We start from the raw sequence: 15136 nt of genomic DNA, 5'->3' as shown, positions 1-15136 counted from the left end.
GGTGGGATATACCTGTTGTTGTCTAGAGCTCTCCCACCTGCCACCTCCTCATCAGCTCAATCTTCTCCCACCCTGCTGCTCCCAGTCCTTGGAAGGAGGTGCTGGGAGGAGAGGTGGGCACATGGAGAAGGGGAAGAGGAAGGCAGGTTTAGCACCCCAGTTGTGGGAACCCATTTCCTACCAAATGCCTGCACTTAGATTTGGAGACCAGAGGCTTGCAGAGTCTGAGGGCAACTGTGGCCTTACCGAGCAGTAGGCGGGCATTAGAGGCTCCATTGTGTATCCCTGGCTTCCGTGATCATCAGAATTCCCCTGAGCCCTTACTCAGGGGAATGACAGCCTGTCTGCCTTCATTCCTTCCTCTCTGTCCTCTGAGCCTTAGGCTGAGAGCCAGTCTCCTGCCCCTGAGCAGGAGAGCCTGTCCGTAAAGCACAAGCAAGGAAGTCTAGGCAAGACCTTTAATCCTCAAATAGGGTAAGCAGCTAGCCCTGGCTTTCCTGATACCTTCTTTGGGTAATAGCAGAAGTCTCGAATCCTGGGTACACCTCCTTCATTTCTGAGCAAACTGTGACCCTTGGCACCCCATCTCCTTTGCACCTCCCAGTCGCCTCTCTCCTTGCACCTCTGCTCCCTGCACACCAGCCCTGTGGTCCATGGATGCTAGAAAGATTTAGGGATGGAGTGAGGTATCTTCTAGTGGTGTCTGCACGGCACCACGTTCTCAGCTATATGCATGAGTGACAGAATGTTTGCATCAGGCCTTCTAAAAATGTGACACCCTGGTCACTTCTGGGCAGTGTTCCGCAGCTGTCTTTAATAAATGTTTTTATTTCCTCATACTTCTTCCTCTTTGTACAATTAGGCCATGTTCGTTTTGTGTATCGAAAATAGATAGTTTTTTTTCACACAGTATGTTCCATTCACTGTTTCCCTCCCTCCAGTCCTTCCAGGTCCTCCTCACTCCCCCCCCCCCAAATCCACACCCCTTCTTTCTCTCATTGGGAAATAGGTGTGTGTATGTGTGTGTGTATGTTTATTTATTCACTGCGCATGCCACAGCACATGTGTGGAGGTCAGACAGCAACCTCTGGGAGTCAGTTCTCTCCACGGCGTGAGTTCTGGGGACCAGATTTAGATAGCTATGCTTGGCAGCACCACACCCTTACCCACTGGGCAATCCTACCAGGTGCTTGTGTATGTTTTTAATAAAATAAACATTATGAATGACTCAGCTTTCCAACGTCAGCCCTGTTGGGAACACGACAGATTGTGTCATACACACAGTAGCCCTTGTCCCAGGGCCTTTAGCCTTGATGGCTGGTTGGTCAGGACTCCACAGCAGAGGCAGGTGAGCTCAGTAAAGCAGGTGCCACAGACAGATGTCCCAGGCCTCCAGAACGTAGGCATTTAAGTTTAAGCTGGGCCTGAACACCGTGAGAATGTAGAGAACCACTTATCCCTGGGGAGCTTCCAGTCCTACAGGAGGCTTTAGCTACCCGTGGACCACGCAGGGACACAGGAAGGAACTAGGACCTGGAAGTTGACACTTTGACTATGAGGGTCCACACTACACCTTCTTAGAATGGACAGAGACAGAAAATGTTGTCCTCCCAAGTGACCCAAGGCTGACTCTGCAAGCTGGGAGCACAGGGTCTCCCGGGCTCAGCATCTGTGTCCGGCTGTTCACTGCTTTGCAACAGAAGAGTCCTGATGAATGGCCAGGGAGAGCTGGACACTCCTTCTAGCCTTCCTTCCTGCCCTCCTCACACTGCGCAGGACTGCCAGAGTCCAGCCTTCGCTCTGTCACGCAGACATGTAGCTCCTCTTTGCTTTCCAGCAAGCTAGCAAAAGCACTTGGAGGGAAGCCCTGGGTCCCCAGCTATGACAGTGGCCCACAGGCCGCATCTGCAGCCCCAACCCCAGCCTGACATCGTTCTGACATGGCTAACATGACAGAACTTCTTGCCTTGTTCATAGTGGCTCATTTGCTGTTGCTTTATTTTGTTTGAGACAGAGTCTCTCTATGTAACCCTGGCAGGCTGCCATGCTGGCAGGCCTAGAACTCACTCTGTAGGCCAGGCTGGCTTTGAACTCACAGAGATCGCCTGCCTCTGTCTTCCATGCGCCGCCACGACTGGCCATATCCAAGGGACTATTAAGGAAAGGAGAGCAGAAAGAGACAGGGCCCAACAAGGAAAAAAAAAGAAGTCACCCAGGTACAGAGCTCAGAGGGAGGCTGCACAGGACCCAGTAGTCGATTTGGTTTAGAACAGAACTGGTCACCTTGCTCAGATAGAGATGTGGGTGACAGGAGCACTTTGAACCCTGGGGAGCTAAGCCCTGGCAGGCCAGAGTCCTCTGGAGCAAACATGTATGGCCAAGCTGCCTGCTGCTCAGGAGGTCAAATTACAAGCCTTGCCTGTACGTCAGCCTGCTGGGGCCCTAGCCCGTGAAACAGCAGGTGGCCTCCCAGCATGGGTAGAGCATTGCTTCTCTTGAAGGCCATGCCAAACTTCCCTGGGGCCCTAGGGAAGCACAGTCAGTTGTTCTAGGCCCTAGACTCTAGGGCATCGGGGACGGGTCGTGACGGCTCCACAGCCCCACATACCTCTTGGCATAGTGTCCTGGCACCCGACTCCTGCCCAGCTATCCTCGGTTTCCTTCTTTCATGAGCCTTGACAGCGTGGAGCCAGTCTGGGTTCTGGACATGGACAGATGAGGGATGGAAGCCTCCATAGTTGAGTCTTCCTGGGCAAACCCCACGGGCCTGCTGAGCATTGATTTCTGGTCTGTGGATAAGCGGACGGTGTCTGGGGGAGGGGTACAAGCGTGCCAGTGTACTTCAGCAGCCTGTGTTGTCGTACCCAGCTAGACGCTGTGGTCCACCTGAGTCCTCACTGCTGAGCTCTTCTCCCTGGTAGATGGTTGGCAGGTGGATACCTGCCTCTCTAATTTTCCCTTTGTCTTTGTGCATTTGCCCTGGTGGTTCCAGCAACTCCCCTGTTGAAAGGAAACTGAGCATAGGCACACAGACCTCACCGCCTAGCCACCAGAAAGAAGGGGGGCGGGCAGTGGTGAGTCTCTTGGGAGTTGCTTGGAGTTGAGGAAACTACAAGGCCAGCCAGTGAGGCCTCAGAGTTGGTCCCACAAGAGAGCTCTTAGAAAAGGCATGTGCCAGCTCATTCCTACCCAAGACTCCCTCCTGCCTCTTGGACAGCTGGCGGGGGTCTGACCCATTTCACACATCCTCTACATGGAGGGTGAGTTGTGCTGCCGGGCAGTGGTGGCACATGCCTTTAATCCCAGTATTTGGGAGGCAGACGCAGGTGGATCTCTGTGAGTTCGAGATCAGCCTAGTCTACAAGAGCAAGTTCCAGGACAGGCTCCAAAGCTACAGAGAAACCCTGTCTCGAAAAACCAAAAAAAGAAAAAAAGAAATAGCATCTGACAGAAGCAAAAGCTTCTTGCTGGGTGTTCTAACAGGACTGTCTGGAAGAAACACACACACACACACACACACACACACACACACACACACACACACAGTGTCCTCCCCTGTGCAAGAGTAGATTTTTGGATCTGACACCATGGCCAGAACTCGGCCCCACCAACAAGAGTGCTTTGCTTCCAGAGAAAAGGACTCCACCGGGGCTGGAGAGATGGCTCAGAGGTTAAGAGCACTGACTGTTCTTCCAAAGGTCCTGAGTTCAATTCCCAGCAACCATATGGTGGCTCACAATCATCTGTAATGGGGTCTGGTGCCCTCCTCCGGCCTGCAGACATACATGGAAGGAATGTTGTATACATAATAAATAAATATTTAAAAAAAAAAGAAAGAAAGAAAAGGACTCCACCTCCTACCAAGCTTTCCCCAGCAGCTTTCCTTGGCTGGCTTTGAGAGCCAGAGTTGTCCCAACTTTGCAAACTGTGTACTGAGAGATGTTAGCGGCTGATATGCTGCAGTCTCTGGCTTTCTTCCTACTTCAGAGAAGTGAATGAACTGAACAAAATTAAAGTGACACCTTTGGGACAAGGCAAGAAGACCCCTGTGAGCCGGGCGGTGGTGACGCACGCCTTTAATCCCAGCACTTGGGAGGCAGAGGCAGGCGGATCTCTGAGTTCGAGGCCAGCCTGGTCTACAAGAGCTAGTTCCGGGACAGGCACCAAAGCTACAGAGAAACCCTGTCTCGAAAAACCAAAAAAAAAAAAAAAAAAAAAAAAAAAAAGACCCCTGTGACTCTCCAGAAATGCCCTCAAATATCTGTGAACTTGGGCCATCATGACAAGGGGGCAGGTTCAGCCATACCGTCTATAAACCAACTTAAGACTCTAGACCTGTTTCAACTGAGCTGGCAAAAGTGGGGCTTCTCCTGTGAACCCCACCTCTTTGACAGTTAACCACACTACAGTGTAGTCCTTGGTAGCTATGATGTCACCACAACCTCAAAGAAATTCATCTCCTGGTGACCTCTGACCTCCCAGGAGCATCCTTTAGTAGTTAAACAGAAACTCTTAGGCGCGGCCTTTAGAAGCACTGTAGAGTCCTTAGAATTATATTAGGTCTAAATTTGGCTCAATTTATACTCATATTGCCCCATTCCAGGCACTAGCTGCCACCTTTAGTTGGATAATCATATTGTTACAGTGTTTGTCTTCCAGGTGAGGGCAGAAATCCATGGGAGGACAGCTCTTCATCTTGGAGGTCCTCAAGGACCTGGACCCAGCTACCCTGCGGTGGAGAAGTAGAGTTTTGGACATTCCAAGGGTTGGGCCTATTTCTAGGAGGAGATCTGGACTCCAGCCTGGTTCTGGAGGTTGGGAGCTGTCCCTCTGTCCCTCTGCTGCTTGGGACTTTTGTCCCTACTGCCTGCTCTCCATCAGGGATCAAGCTGAAGGAGACCAGAAGAGTGAGAGTGGGGCTTGCTGTCTGTGCTAGATTAAATTCCTCCCCTCCACTCCTCCACAGTCCACTCTAGCTGGCTTCACACCACTCGTGTCCACCGTGACTTAAAAAGCCACCCACTAGGAAACTCCACAGATGCCACATGAGGCTAGCCACCTCAAATCTAGTTCTTGGTAAGGATTGGGCCCTGAAGGCCTAAGAAGGCTGTTCATCTCCTCCCTTGTCCCCAGTAAGGCTATCCTTGAAAAACCCAAGCCCCAAGCAGATCTTCAGATGGGCACGGCCTGCAATCAAGAACCCCACCCCCAGACAAGGCCAGCCACCCAGGAAGAGCCCACCTGCCACTCACACAGCACGCTCATGCTTCAGGGCAATCAGACTGAACTTTGCCCGTTTTCCAGTTGTGTCCTCATTTTAACCTTCCTGCATCCAGTTCAGGACCCAGTGCAGGAGTCCCCAGTCCCCAGAGCAGTGTCCGAAGTTGTCATGAAGCAATGCTGTTCCTGCTGTGAGCCCACTCCCCAGGCATGGCCAGTGGCACCCGCTTCAGGAGACCTGAAAGCTGTGTCCCGACCACCGTCCACCCTCAGGCATCCCTGGGAGCTGGGCTGTCTTAAGAACTGTTGCGTACATATGGCTCCTTAACTCTGCTTTCAGACACTTCTGACTGAGGACCTACGTATAGAGCTTGTGTTCATTCACCCAGGCACAACTCTGGAAGGAAGGGAACAAAGACATCGCTTCAGCTGTGGGGTGGGGTCCTGGGGGGTGGGTGGTGTTGGCTCAGTTGGTACAGTGTTTGCAAGTATGAAGACCTGAGTTCAACCTCCAGGACCCTTAAGTCAGGGGTGGTGGTGCACATTAGTAATTCTAGTGATAGCAACATGGGAGGCAGAGGGAAGTGGACCCTTGGAAGCTCAGAAGTCAGTTAGGATAAGCTGCCGGATGAAGGCCCAGGCCAGAGACCCGCCTCAAACACTGGAACGCTCCTGAGGAGTGGACACCCAAGAAGTTGCCCTCTGATCTTCATGTACATGCGTCCAAACAAGGTTTTTCTAATGCTTGGACAGGCCAGCAATCAGTCCCCTCCGATCTGTCCCCAGGCTTTATCTGTTATTTAGTACAAATGAGTCCAAACCAGTCACTGGTCACATGGGACTATTCAGATTTTCACTAAAAGTCAAGTTCCCGAATGTATCACTGGCCACATTTCAGGACATGTGTGGACAGACGCACTGTGTAGAGTTCATTCCCAGTGAGACCCAGTACAGCAGGCCCTGGAGTCGCTGCCTGCACTGTTGTCTGTTCCAGTTGGTTGTCATACCAGTTGTCCACTGTTCGGAATGGTACCTGTTCCTTCAACAGAACAGATGGGCTCTGGCTTCTTCTGAGTGAGTCACAGACCAACAGCTGACTCTCAAGCCTTGTGACATGAGTTCGAACCCAGGACCCAAAGTTAAAGTTAAATAAAAACTCCTATAAATTGGCCTCTGACCTCCATGCATACACACTAAGCAAATAATGTAGGATTACTCAAACTCAGCAGGCAGAGCAAGCAGATCTGAGTCTGAGACTAGCCTGGTCTGCGTAGTGAGTTCCAGGACAGCCAGGGTTACTTAGTAAGACCCTGTCTCAAAAAACCAAAAATAAATAAAAACTTAACTCTATTCCTGTGGCAAATGAGTATAAATGAGCATGTCCCTGCGACATGGCATGACGTCCCCTCCTCCTGCCACCTTCTTCTTGACCATAACTGGAAAGATTCATGACAGATGCATGTCACCGCTCAGCCCAAGCTGAGGCAGACCGCCAAAGACTCCCACCACAATGTTTCCATAAAAAGTAAAACAGATTATGATTTCTAAGTAAAAAGCCACAGGCCTTGTAAACAATTAACATTTTATAAAAAGACAAATATACATATTTACACAGATCCATATGCGATCAAACACAATTTTGTAGTTAGGTGGCGTTTCCAATAGTTACAAGTCACGCCAAGGCGCTCACAACCCCTCCCTGGGCCTGCTGAGGACTGCCAAGGCCTGAGGAGACCGTGGGCACCAGGCAAGGCACTGTATAAATAAATGTGAAGGCCAAAAACTGGGGAGAAACGTTAGTGTACGCCTTTGATCAGAATGTGACAAGGTCCGCAGAGAAAGTGCCATGTTTTTTCCTGAGCCCCACATCTGGAGCAGGTAGTGAGGCGGAGCTCCTTGGAGGCTAAGGGAGCCCAGCCTCACAGGGCCCCGTTTTTTCCTTCACATTTCACTGGCTTTGGAACCATCCCAGGGCTCGACTGGGAAGGGCAGCAATTCTTTGGGAATAAGACTCACTTAGTGCAATTGTCTCCCAGTACAGAGCCAGCCCTGGGGTCAAGGCTGTGCTCTTTTCTGAGGTCACTGGCCTGTTCCCCTCAGGGCCAGCCCAGTGACAAGATCCTCTCCAGGCAACAAGGCTGGAGTGTAAAACAACCAGAGGATGATTCCTGCCCTTGTCCTCCACCCTCACAGCAATCTCAGAACCCCAACTCCATTTGCACAAGAGTCAGGGCCAGCTTCACCCACAAGAAGAACTCAGACCGTGGCCTTCCAAGTCCTCAGAGTCCACTGACCCAAGGAGGGTGGGCTTTTCTCCGTATGGCAGTGGGGCCCACAGCACTCTCGCTTTTCTGTTTCACAGCCGCCACGATGCCAGGCCTTGCTCCCCGAGACGAGCAAGAACAGGTCAGGGACACAAACTATGGTGCACAAGAAATGGCTTGAATGGGGGGCAGCCTGACAGCGGAGGGAAGCATGTTTATGTTGTCCATCCAGATGGAGTCCACACTTGTGAAGGAACGTGGTAGGCCCATCCCAATGTCCCCTAGATGACAAAAAAAAACCTGTATAAGGAACCTCACACAGTTGTGGAGAGCAAGCAGCAGAGTTCATCCTCAGCATGGCAACAGCAGCTCACTGCTATACCTGCTGGCCCAGTTTTAAAAGGAGCTTTTATCTGGCTCTGCCCCCAAGCATTCCCCGGTCTCCGTAAGTTTCTCCAGAACCCATAAAGACCTGGAGACCTCTCACCTCCAGGGCTGTCAATTTCTGGTTCCTCCTTGCAGCTGAAGTCTCCATAGACAGAAGAAGGCTGGGCTCCTGGTTCGTTAAGCAAGTATCCCTTGCCATCCACGTTTGTTGGCTGCCATTCGGACTGCTCAAAGAGCTGGGGAGGGAACATGAAGCCATCAGCTGTCTGCGCGGGCAGACTCACCCCGTAACCCTTCCCACAATAAGCTAATCCGTCCCGAGCCGAATCACACCCTTGGACACGTCTATATTCTCCAATGGGTGACAATATGTAAAACTGCCAAGGCAAGCCTGAGAGCGGGGGGAACGAAGGGACAGGCGGGCGGACGTAAAGCTACCTGGGCCGTTGGCCTACGTGTCCCTCTCTTCCCTTCCCCACCCTCTGACGCAGAATCTGCATGACTTCCCTCAACTGGGGGAAGCCACAGCAACAGGCAGGGCAGCTTCAAAGGTTAGCATAACAAGCCTGGAAGGCTGAAGACAAGGAACTAGACCCACATCTCAGTGATCTGTGCTCCGGGGCCAGAGTCAGGATTAAACTACCGTAAAAACTTTTATAGTCACACTGAAAACTGAAGCCGACAAAAGGAAACTGCCAAAGAACTTGCTAAGAAAAAAAAAAAGTTCTAAAAAAAATTTTTTTTTAAACCATCTTAGTACAGATCCCAAAAGCTGATTATTGGAACCCGATGTGCATTTCCCAGACTCGAAGGGCTGGGCATGCTGGGGCGGAGGACACAGTGCTGATGGGGTTGACTCAGAGCTGTCTGGGACCCTGAGGCTTGCTTCAGGATGGCCTGCTGGAGACTAGGCTCCTCACCTGAGGCAGCAGTCCCCCCAAACACACAGGACAGGGGTACTTGTGGGGCTACGGAGCCAAGCACCTGGATGGACAATTGCATCCGCCCGCACTGATCTGGAAGCTTCCCCTAGCTTGCTCTCCCTTTGCAGATGCGGTACGGAAAGGGACTTACCTTCATGATGTCCTCAGGTAACTTCCCTTCCTCGTCCTCATCTGTGGCAGCTGTGAGGAAGGGCAGCGGTGAGTGATCCATGTTTGCCCTGCAATTCCACCCCACCAGCTCCAGCACCCCACCAGCTCCAGCACCCCCACCAGCTCCAGCACCCCCACGCCTCCCAACTAGCATCATGCCTGCCCTGGAGATTCCAGAAGGGACGGATGACTCACCCTCCCCAACTATGGAGCAAGGCCACATCCCACCCCTTTACTTCCTTCCTCACCCTCACAACGGAGGGCAGAGAAGCCAGGAGCACTAGCCACCTCTGACCAAGACATGGCTTGATCCCCTCCCTCCTGGTCTGCAGCACACCAAAGCTCTGAACTGTCCTCTTGTGTCTCAGGGTCTTGTTTCATGCCCTAGGGGCTGGGTTAAGTAGTCCCCAGCCCCAGTTCCACGAGCTCAACAGCATGTACGTTTCTGAACATCTATTTCCCCTCAAGAGCCTTGGAGGCAGGCCAGGCCCCAAGAGTACAAACCTTCAGAGGTGGAGGGCATGGGCGACACCTGCAAGTTATACAGATCGCTGGTGCTGTCCGGCATAATGTCCTGCATGTGCCACTCGGGGAGACTGCTGCTGACGACACACGGAGACAGTGCTGGGGGAGGGTGCAACAGAAAGCACAGGTCAGGACGACATGCCTTCTTAGTCTGCAGTGCAATGGCCGGCCACTCCATTCTGGAACCTACTCTTAATAGGCTCCTCCCTGCTCCCATTATGCCTTAGACCGGACCTACAAGCTCCCTTGCCAAATTGGCGCCCTCACCTGGAGTAAGGTCATGCTGCTCCAGGTCCAAGTCCTGACCCAGGTAGCCCTGAGTTGTGTAGCTGCTGTGGTCATCGGGCAGTGTGGAGCTGCTGAGTCCGTCAGAGAAGGAGTCAGGGCTGGCATCGCCACAGAGCTGCAGAGAGAAGACAGCTTAGATCCGCTGTGGCACTCCACACTGCCTACCCTGCCTACAGTGGGTGACCAAAGGCTGGGCCGGCCACACAGAGCCACACTCACCTTCCTCTTGGCCTTGCTCTTAGTGTCTCGGCTGGACTTGGATTTTCTCTCTGCGGGACAGACAGACTGTGAGCTCTGGCTGATCTTCCTTGTGCTCTTCTTCCCCCGCCCCCTCCAGAGGACCCAGTGCTCTTAGTTACCTTTCCTCTGGTTCTTGGTGAGGGGTGGCAGCATCCGGTACACTCGTACAGCCGAGCTGCCCTTGTTCCTGCTCTGGTCCTTCACTTCCTCGATGTCTGGCAGGGAGTTCATGGCACAACGGAAGTTTGCTTTCCATGTCTTGGGATCTGGTTCCTTTTCCCCTATTTTGTATCGGCCTACAGCACAGGATAACGAATGTATCTGTCAGCTGCTCCCTGGGCTGGGATGTACCCCAGACATCAGTACTGGTGAAACTGGCAAAAAACACTGGCAACAGGCCCTGGGAGTTCTCAAATGCCCAGGGTTGACTCAGACATCCAAGAGGTATGTGAAGGGCTCACTTGAGTGTCTCTATCCTAAAATGCACTCATTACCTTAGCCATGGCATTCCCTGCTTACACTATCAGCAGCCAGACGTGGCTAATACCGAGGCTTATATGATTCCAACGTGGAAATGAACGGGCAGAGTGGGAACAAGGACAGTTACTATCAGGTCAGAATTGGACCAAGAACCTGATTCCTAAAACCCAAAAGGAAGCCACCAACCAGATGTGGCTTCAGCCAAGGACCCTAGAGTCCATACCTTGAGAAAGGAAGCTGAAAGACACCTTTGGTGCCCTACTCACAGCTGTATTCTAGCTACAGACCCCCTGAAGCATGCTTTCTAAGACTTTTGCCTTTGTAAATCCTCTGAGAACTTGCTAAAACAATGGATTCTGTCCTAGAGAAACACAGGTGCGCCTGATCCCCTGCTCCAATAATCCTACATGTTGTTTTGGGGAGCTTGGAGCCACCCAGAGTCCCCAGTCTCTCCTCTGCCCGCCGCCACCCTGCACACCTGTGTGAATGGCCCAGCTCCGGAACAGACAGGCATCCTTGTTGATGTCCCAGCCGTGCTTAGCAGCATGCTTCCATGGGATCTGGAAGATCATCTCTTCCTGAAGAGTGGACACATTAAGACTGTGTCAGCTCAGAGACCACAGGTTTTGTGGCTGAGTATGCCCAGCCCCCAAGTATGGGAAAAGACTGACTTCCCCTTTTCACCCCGACATCTGGCCTGGATTAACCCATCCTTACTGACTTAAGCCATTCTGCATCTGTCAGGAGGGGTCTGGGTTCTGCTGAGCCTCAGCACCAGAAGCTCAGCAAAGACACCCCTGCCCTACACACCTGCTGCAGACGTGCTGAGAGCCATAAGGGGCACCCTCTCTCAGCCCTGGCCTGGCAGGTCTCTGATGCTTTTTTCCGGCTCGGAGCATGGGAACACAGGAACTTCCTGCATTAGAGTCTACTCAGGACACCTGGAATCACTTGCTCCTACACAGGGTAGGTCATACCCATAAGGGAGCCCAAGCCAGACATGGATGCTGTGTAATGCTGGCCTATGTCCTCTGGGATTATGTATGGGGACAATGGCCACAATGATAAAGGTTTAGGAGTTTTTCTTGTTTTATTTTTAAGTGTGTGTGTGTATGACCGCGTGCGTGCAAGCAGCCAGGGTGATTTTGTGGAGGTCAGAGGTCAACCTGCAGGAGTTGCCTCTCCTCCTATCAGGAGGGAGGTAGGGATCAAAGTCAGGCTGTCAGGCTTGGCAGCGAGCCTCTTTACCTGCTGAGCCATCACCAACTACCTAGACTTTCAGTAAAGTTTGTTCGAGTTCAGTCTTAGCCTTCACACTTTTTGTGTGATCTTGTAATCTACCTTAAAGTGCCTCAATTTCCTTATCTGAGACCCATCTCGCAAGATTAAAATGCACACTATTAGTAACATATTTAGAAGGGTTACAAGCACATAGCAATTACTATCTAGTATCGTTGCTAAGTCTATGTGGTCAATGCTGCCGTGTGTACCAGTTGTGGCTTCCTGGGCTACAGTAAGTGGGTCCCCTACTGGGCCAGTCATGTTCCTGCCCAACACGGTCTGTCTATCAACTGGAGCCATGTAGGATGTCCCATGTACAGCAAGTTTCTCTCACTTGCTCTGCAGATGCTGGGAGTCTTGGTGCTGAGAACTGTACCTCTAGGAGGGTGGACTGGCCTTCTTCAGGAAGGAAGAAGCATGAGGCGCAGGTCAGACCTTGCACGTCCTGGCCTGCAGCGCCCACTGGGAAATAGATCTTCCTGCTCTATTATTTCCACTAATGAAACTTTGGTCCCCAGGAGGACATGGGTTAAAACAGTGGCAGAAACACCCAGTAACACTCACTTTATTAATCCAGATCAGTCCTGGAATTTGGTTGGAATTAATCTGCATCTCTAGCCAGGGTCTCATTCGCATCCGAGTGATAGGCATGGTGGCTGGAGGGAGAAGACGGAAGGTCTGTGTTTGGAGTCTGTTAAACAATCCTGGGCACTGCCCTGCTCCACCCAAGGCCACTCAATTACCTTCCCCTGCCCTCACACCTAGGTCATTACCCTCCCCCTGCCATCAGTCAGGTACCAGGTCCTACAGTCATAGAGAGAGAACCCTGCAATAGAACGAAAGTGCTCTCCAACATCATGGGTAAAACCAACTGCCCCTTCTGGCATTCTCTCCCAGATAGTCTCAAGAGGAGACAAGCAAGTCTGGATGGCTTCAGGATTTATGTGCAAAAAGAGTCAAAATACACAAACATTTCAATGCCAGAACTTTTTTCTCAAAATGCAATCTTTGAGGGAAGGAAGGGACTACTGTTGCTCGTTGTCACCCCCAGCTCTGCACCTTCCAAGCAAGTCACCCTCCATCCCGGGCACTTCCCCCTAACATCCTTCAATCCACTCTATGTCCCCTGAAAGCCGATGCCCACAACGCAAAGGCTGGGGCGCAACCCCTTCCGGCCTGGTTTCCCCTGCTGCAAAGAGAAGTGGCGCAAGCAACACCTGTGGCACCTCCTCCTGAAACCCCTGTAGTTCATGACCGGGTCCAGCCACTCAGGGCAACGAGCCAACCTCTGCCACCGAGCACCGCGGGCCCAAACCTGGGACACAGAGCGCCGAGCTACGACCGCCAAGAGTGCGCGTGGGCGGACGCTCGAGACCCTCGGTACTGCTCGTGGATGCGCGCGACGGACTCTCTGGGCCACCCGAGAGGCCCCGCAGCGGCTCCGCGCACGCAGACCGCCGAGCGCAGCCAGAGGGCGGTGCACGCCGCGGCCCGCCTCCCGCCCGCTCGCGAGCAGCGCCCGCTCGAGCCCGCGCGCCACCCCGGCCCAGGGTGTCCCTGGCCCCCACTTCCTGGTGTCCCGCGCGCCTTTTGTTCCACGCCGCCCGTCGGTACCCGCGCAGCCCCGACGGGCTCACCTTTGCAGCAGGAGCGATCCACAGAGGGTACCCGAGAGCGAGGCACGGGTTGCGGTGTAGGTAGGTACGCGATGCGCGCAGAGAGCGAGCGAAGAATCCCCGGGATGCTGGGGTCCGCGGGCCAAGGCTGACTTTGGTTCGGCTCGGCCTGGTTTGGCTCGGCTCAGACCAGTCTAAGAGCACGTCCCACCTCGACGAAGGAGTAGCGCGCACTGGCGAGTCCGCGGCGCCGCGGAGAAAACCAAACACTTAGCGGGATTCCCCGGACCGGATTCGGCCACGCCCCCGCCGGGGCGCTTACGCGCGCCCATTGGCCGGTGCCGCCTCATCATTTCGGGGAAATCAGGCTGTTGTAGAGCTAAGCAGCGAAGGGGAAGTACAAGGCGACTGTGCTCCCCACCCCCTCGGGCCCGTGCCGCCGCCCCGGGGCTCCCGCGGGCCCGCCCCCACGCTCCACTCCACCCTCGGGCCCCCTCGCCTGTCTTGGAAAGCGAGCCTCTTGCCCTCGTTCTGCTTGCTCTGGCTTCTGTGACCGTCTTCCCCCTCTCCTCCACCTGGGACCTCTAACTCCTAGGTTTCCAGGACACCTGCTTCCCTCTCCAGAAGGGACCCCGGGACTGAATCACCCTGAAAATCAATCTGGTAATGAAGTGTCAAGAAGGGAGGTATTCGGTCCCTGTACTGCCTTAGGTGACACCTCTCTTAACGGTCGGTCGCTCGGCTGCTCTGGGAAATTGAGGCAGAAGGCCTAACCTGCTGCAGGTGTTGTGTGGAGTTTCTTGTCAGGAACTCCCAGCCTGGGCTCTGCAGGCATAGCTATCGAAGGACGCAGGGAATCTTAATTTCCTTAACCACAAAATGGCAATAGCCCCCTTGCTAGTCTACAGTGATGGGAGAGCATTGTATCCTGATGAGGAGAGATGATGTGTGTGCTCTACCTGGGCACACGATGCTGATGTGTTTTCCTGTACCCCACGAGGTTCTAGCAGTTACCAAGGAGACCCTCCTCCCTTGTACCCTTGGGACTACCTGAGACCAAAGGAGTGGAGGGAATTTAGAAGTCGCTGTGGTTCCTTCTAGGACTCTTGCCTCAGCTCTACAACCTCACCGTAGCCTTTTGGGAGAGAGTTCCTCCCTGCTAACTATTGAAGTCATTTCTGAGTCCCCAAAGCCTGGCTCTGGAGAAGTTCTGGGTACCATTGAGAAATCGTGGCTAAGGCGTTGAATCTAATGAAAGGAACGTGGACGACTCAGGTCCCAAGGGGTTGGTATAGGCAGTGTGTGCTAACTGGTGCTCACAAGCAAACCTTGCCAGATTGTTCTCCTAATGGCTGGCTGGTGTGTACATGTTCCATCCAGAACTCTGGCCCCTCGGGCTTCTTCCTAGACTTCCTCACACGGCTCCTGACTCACAAGTATATCAGTCCTCACCGGTGTCATTCTCCCGTGTCACTTTCCTTGCCCTAGACACCCAGTTGGAGTGTCGCAAGCTGTAATACACACTTCCATGAAGGATTGAACCTGTCAATCATTTCTCTGACTCATGGAGAAGGAGAATCAAGGAGCTAGGAGAATCAAGATGGCAGGAGGACCTTGCTGGGAGTACTGAAACTCTAGAATGATTGGGGGGTGAGATTTGGGGTATTTGAAGTGGCAAATAAGAGTAGGGGTTGCTGCAGGAACCGAGACCTTCTGAATAAGTGGCTCAGAGCTGTGACAC

General features: G+C 53.0%; 1 protein-coding gene across 2 annotated transcripts; it reads right to left on the bottom strand.

Moving 5' to 3' along the window:
- Positions 1 to 6791: 6791 nt before the first annotated feature.
- Irf1 (interferon regulatory factor 1) lies at positions 6792 to 13650 on the bottom strand. Of its 2 annotated transcripts, none has more exons than XM_057775206.1 (10): positions 13417 to 13650; positions 12344 to 12435; positions 10977 to 11076; positions 10138 to 10314; positions 9998 to 10047; positions 9758 to 9893; positions 9470 to 9589; positions 8946 to 8995; positions 7972 to 8107; positions 6792 to 7765 (listed from the first exon to the last, which is right to left on the bottom strand). In XM_057775206.1, exons 2-10 carry the CDS (start codon positions 12428 to 12430, stop codon positions 7641 to 7643), a joined length of 981 nt encoding a protein of 326 aa, XP_057631189.1. In that variant the 5' UTR covers positions 12431 to 12435; positions 13417 to 13650; the 3' UTR covers positions 6792 to 7640. The 2 variants fall into 2 exon arrangements, with proteins under 2 accessions (XP_057631189.1, XP_057631190.1); XM_057775207.1 differs by lacking the exon at positions 13417 to 13650 and adding an exon at positions 12997 to 13086.
- Between the last annotated feature and the right edge of the window lie 1486 nt (positions 13651 to 15136).

Source organism: Chionomys nivalis, chromosome 7 (genome assembly GCF_950005125.1).
Source record: "Chionomys nivalis chromosome 7, mChiNiv1.1, whole genome shotgun sequence".
Taxonomy (NCBI): Eukaryota; Metazoa; Chordata; class Mammalia; order Rodentia; family Cricetidae; genus Chionomys; species Chionomys nivalis.
Note: the sequence above shows the minus strand (reverse complement) of the source record. Positions and strands in the feature narration are given on the sequence as shown.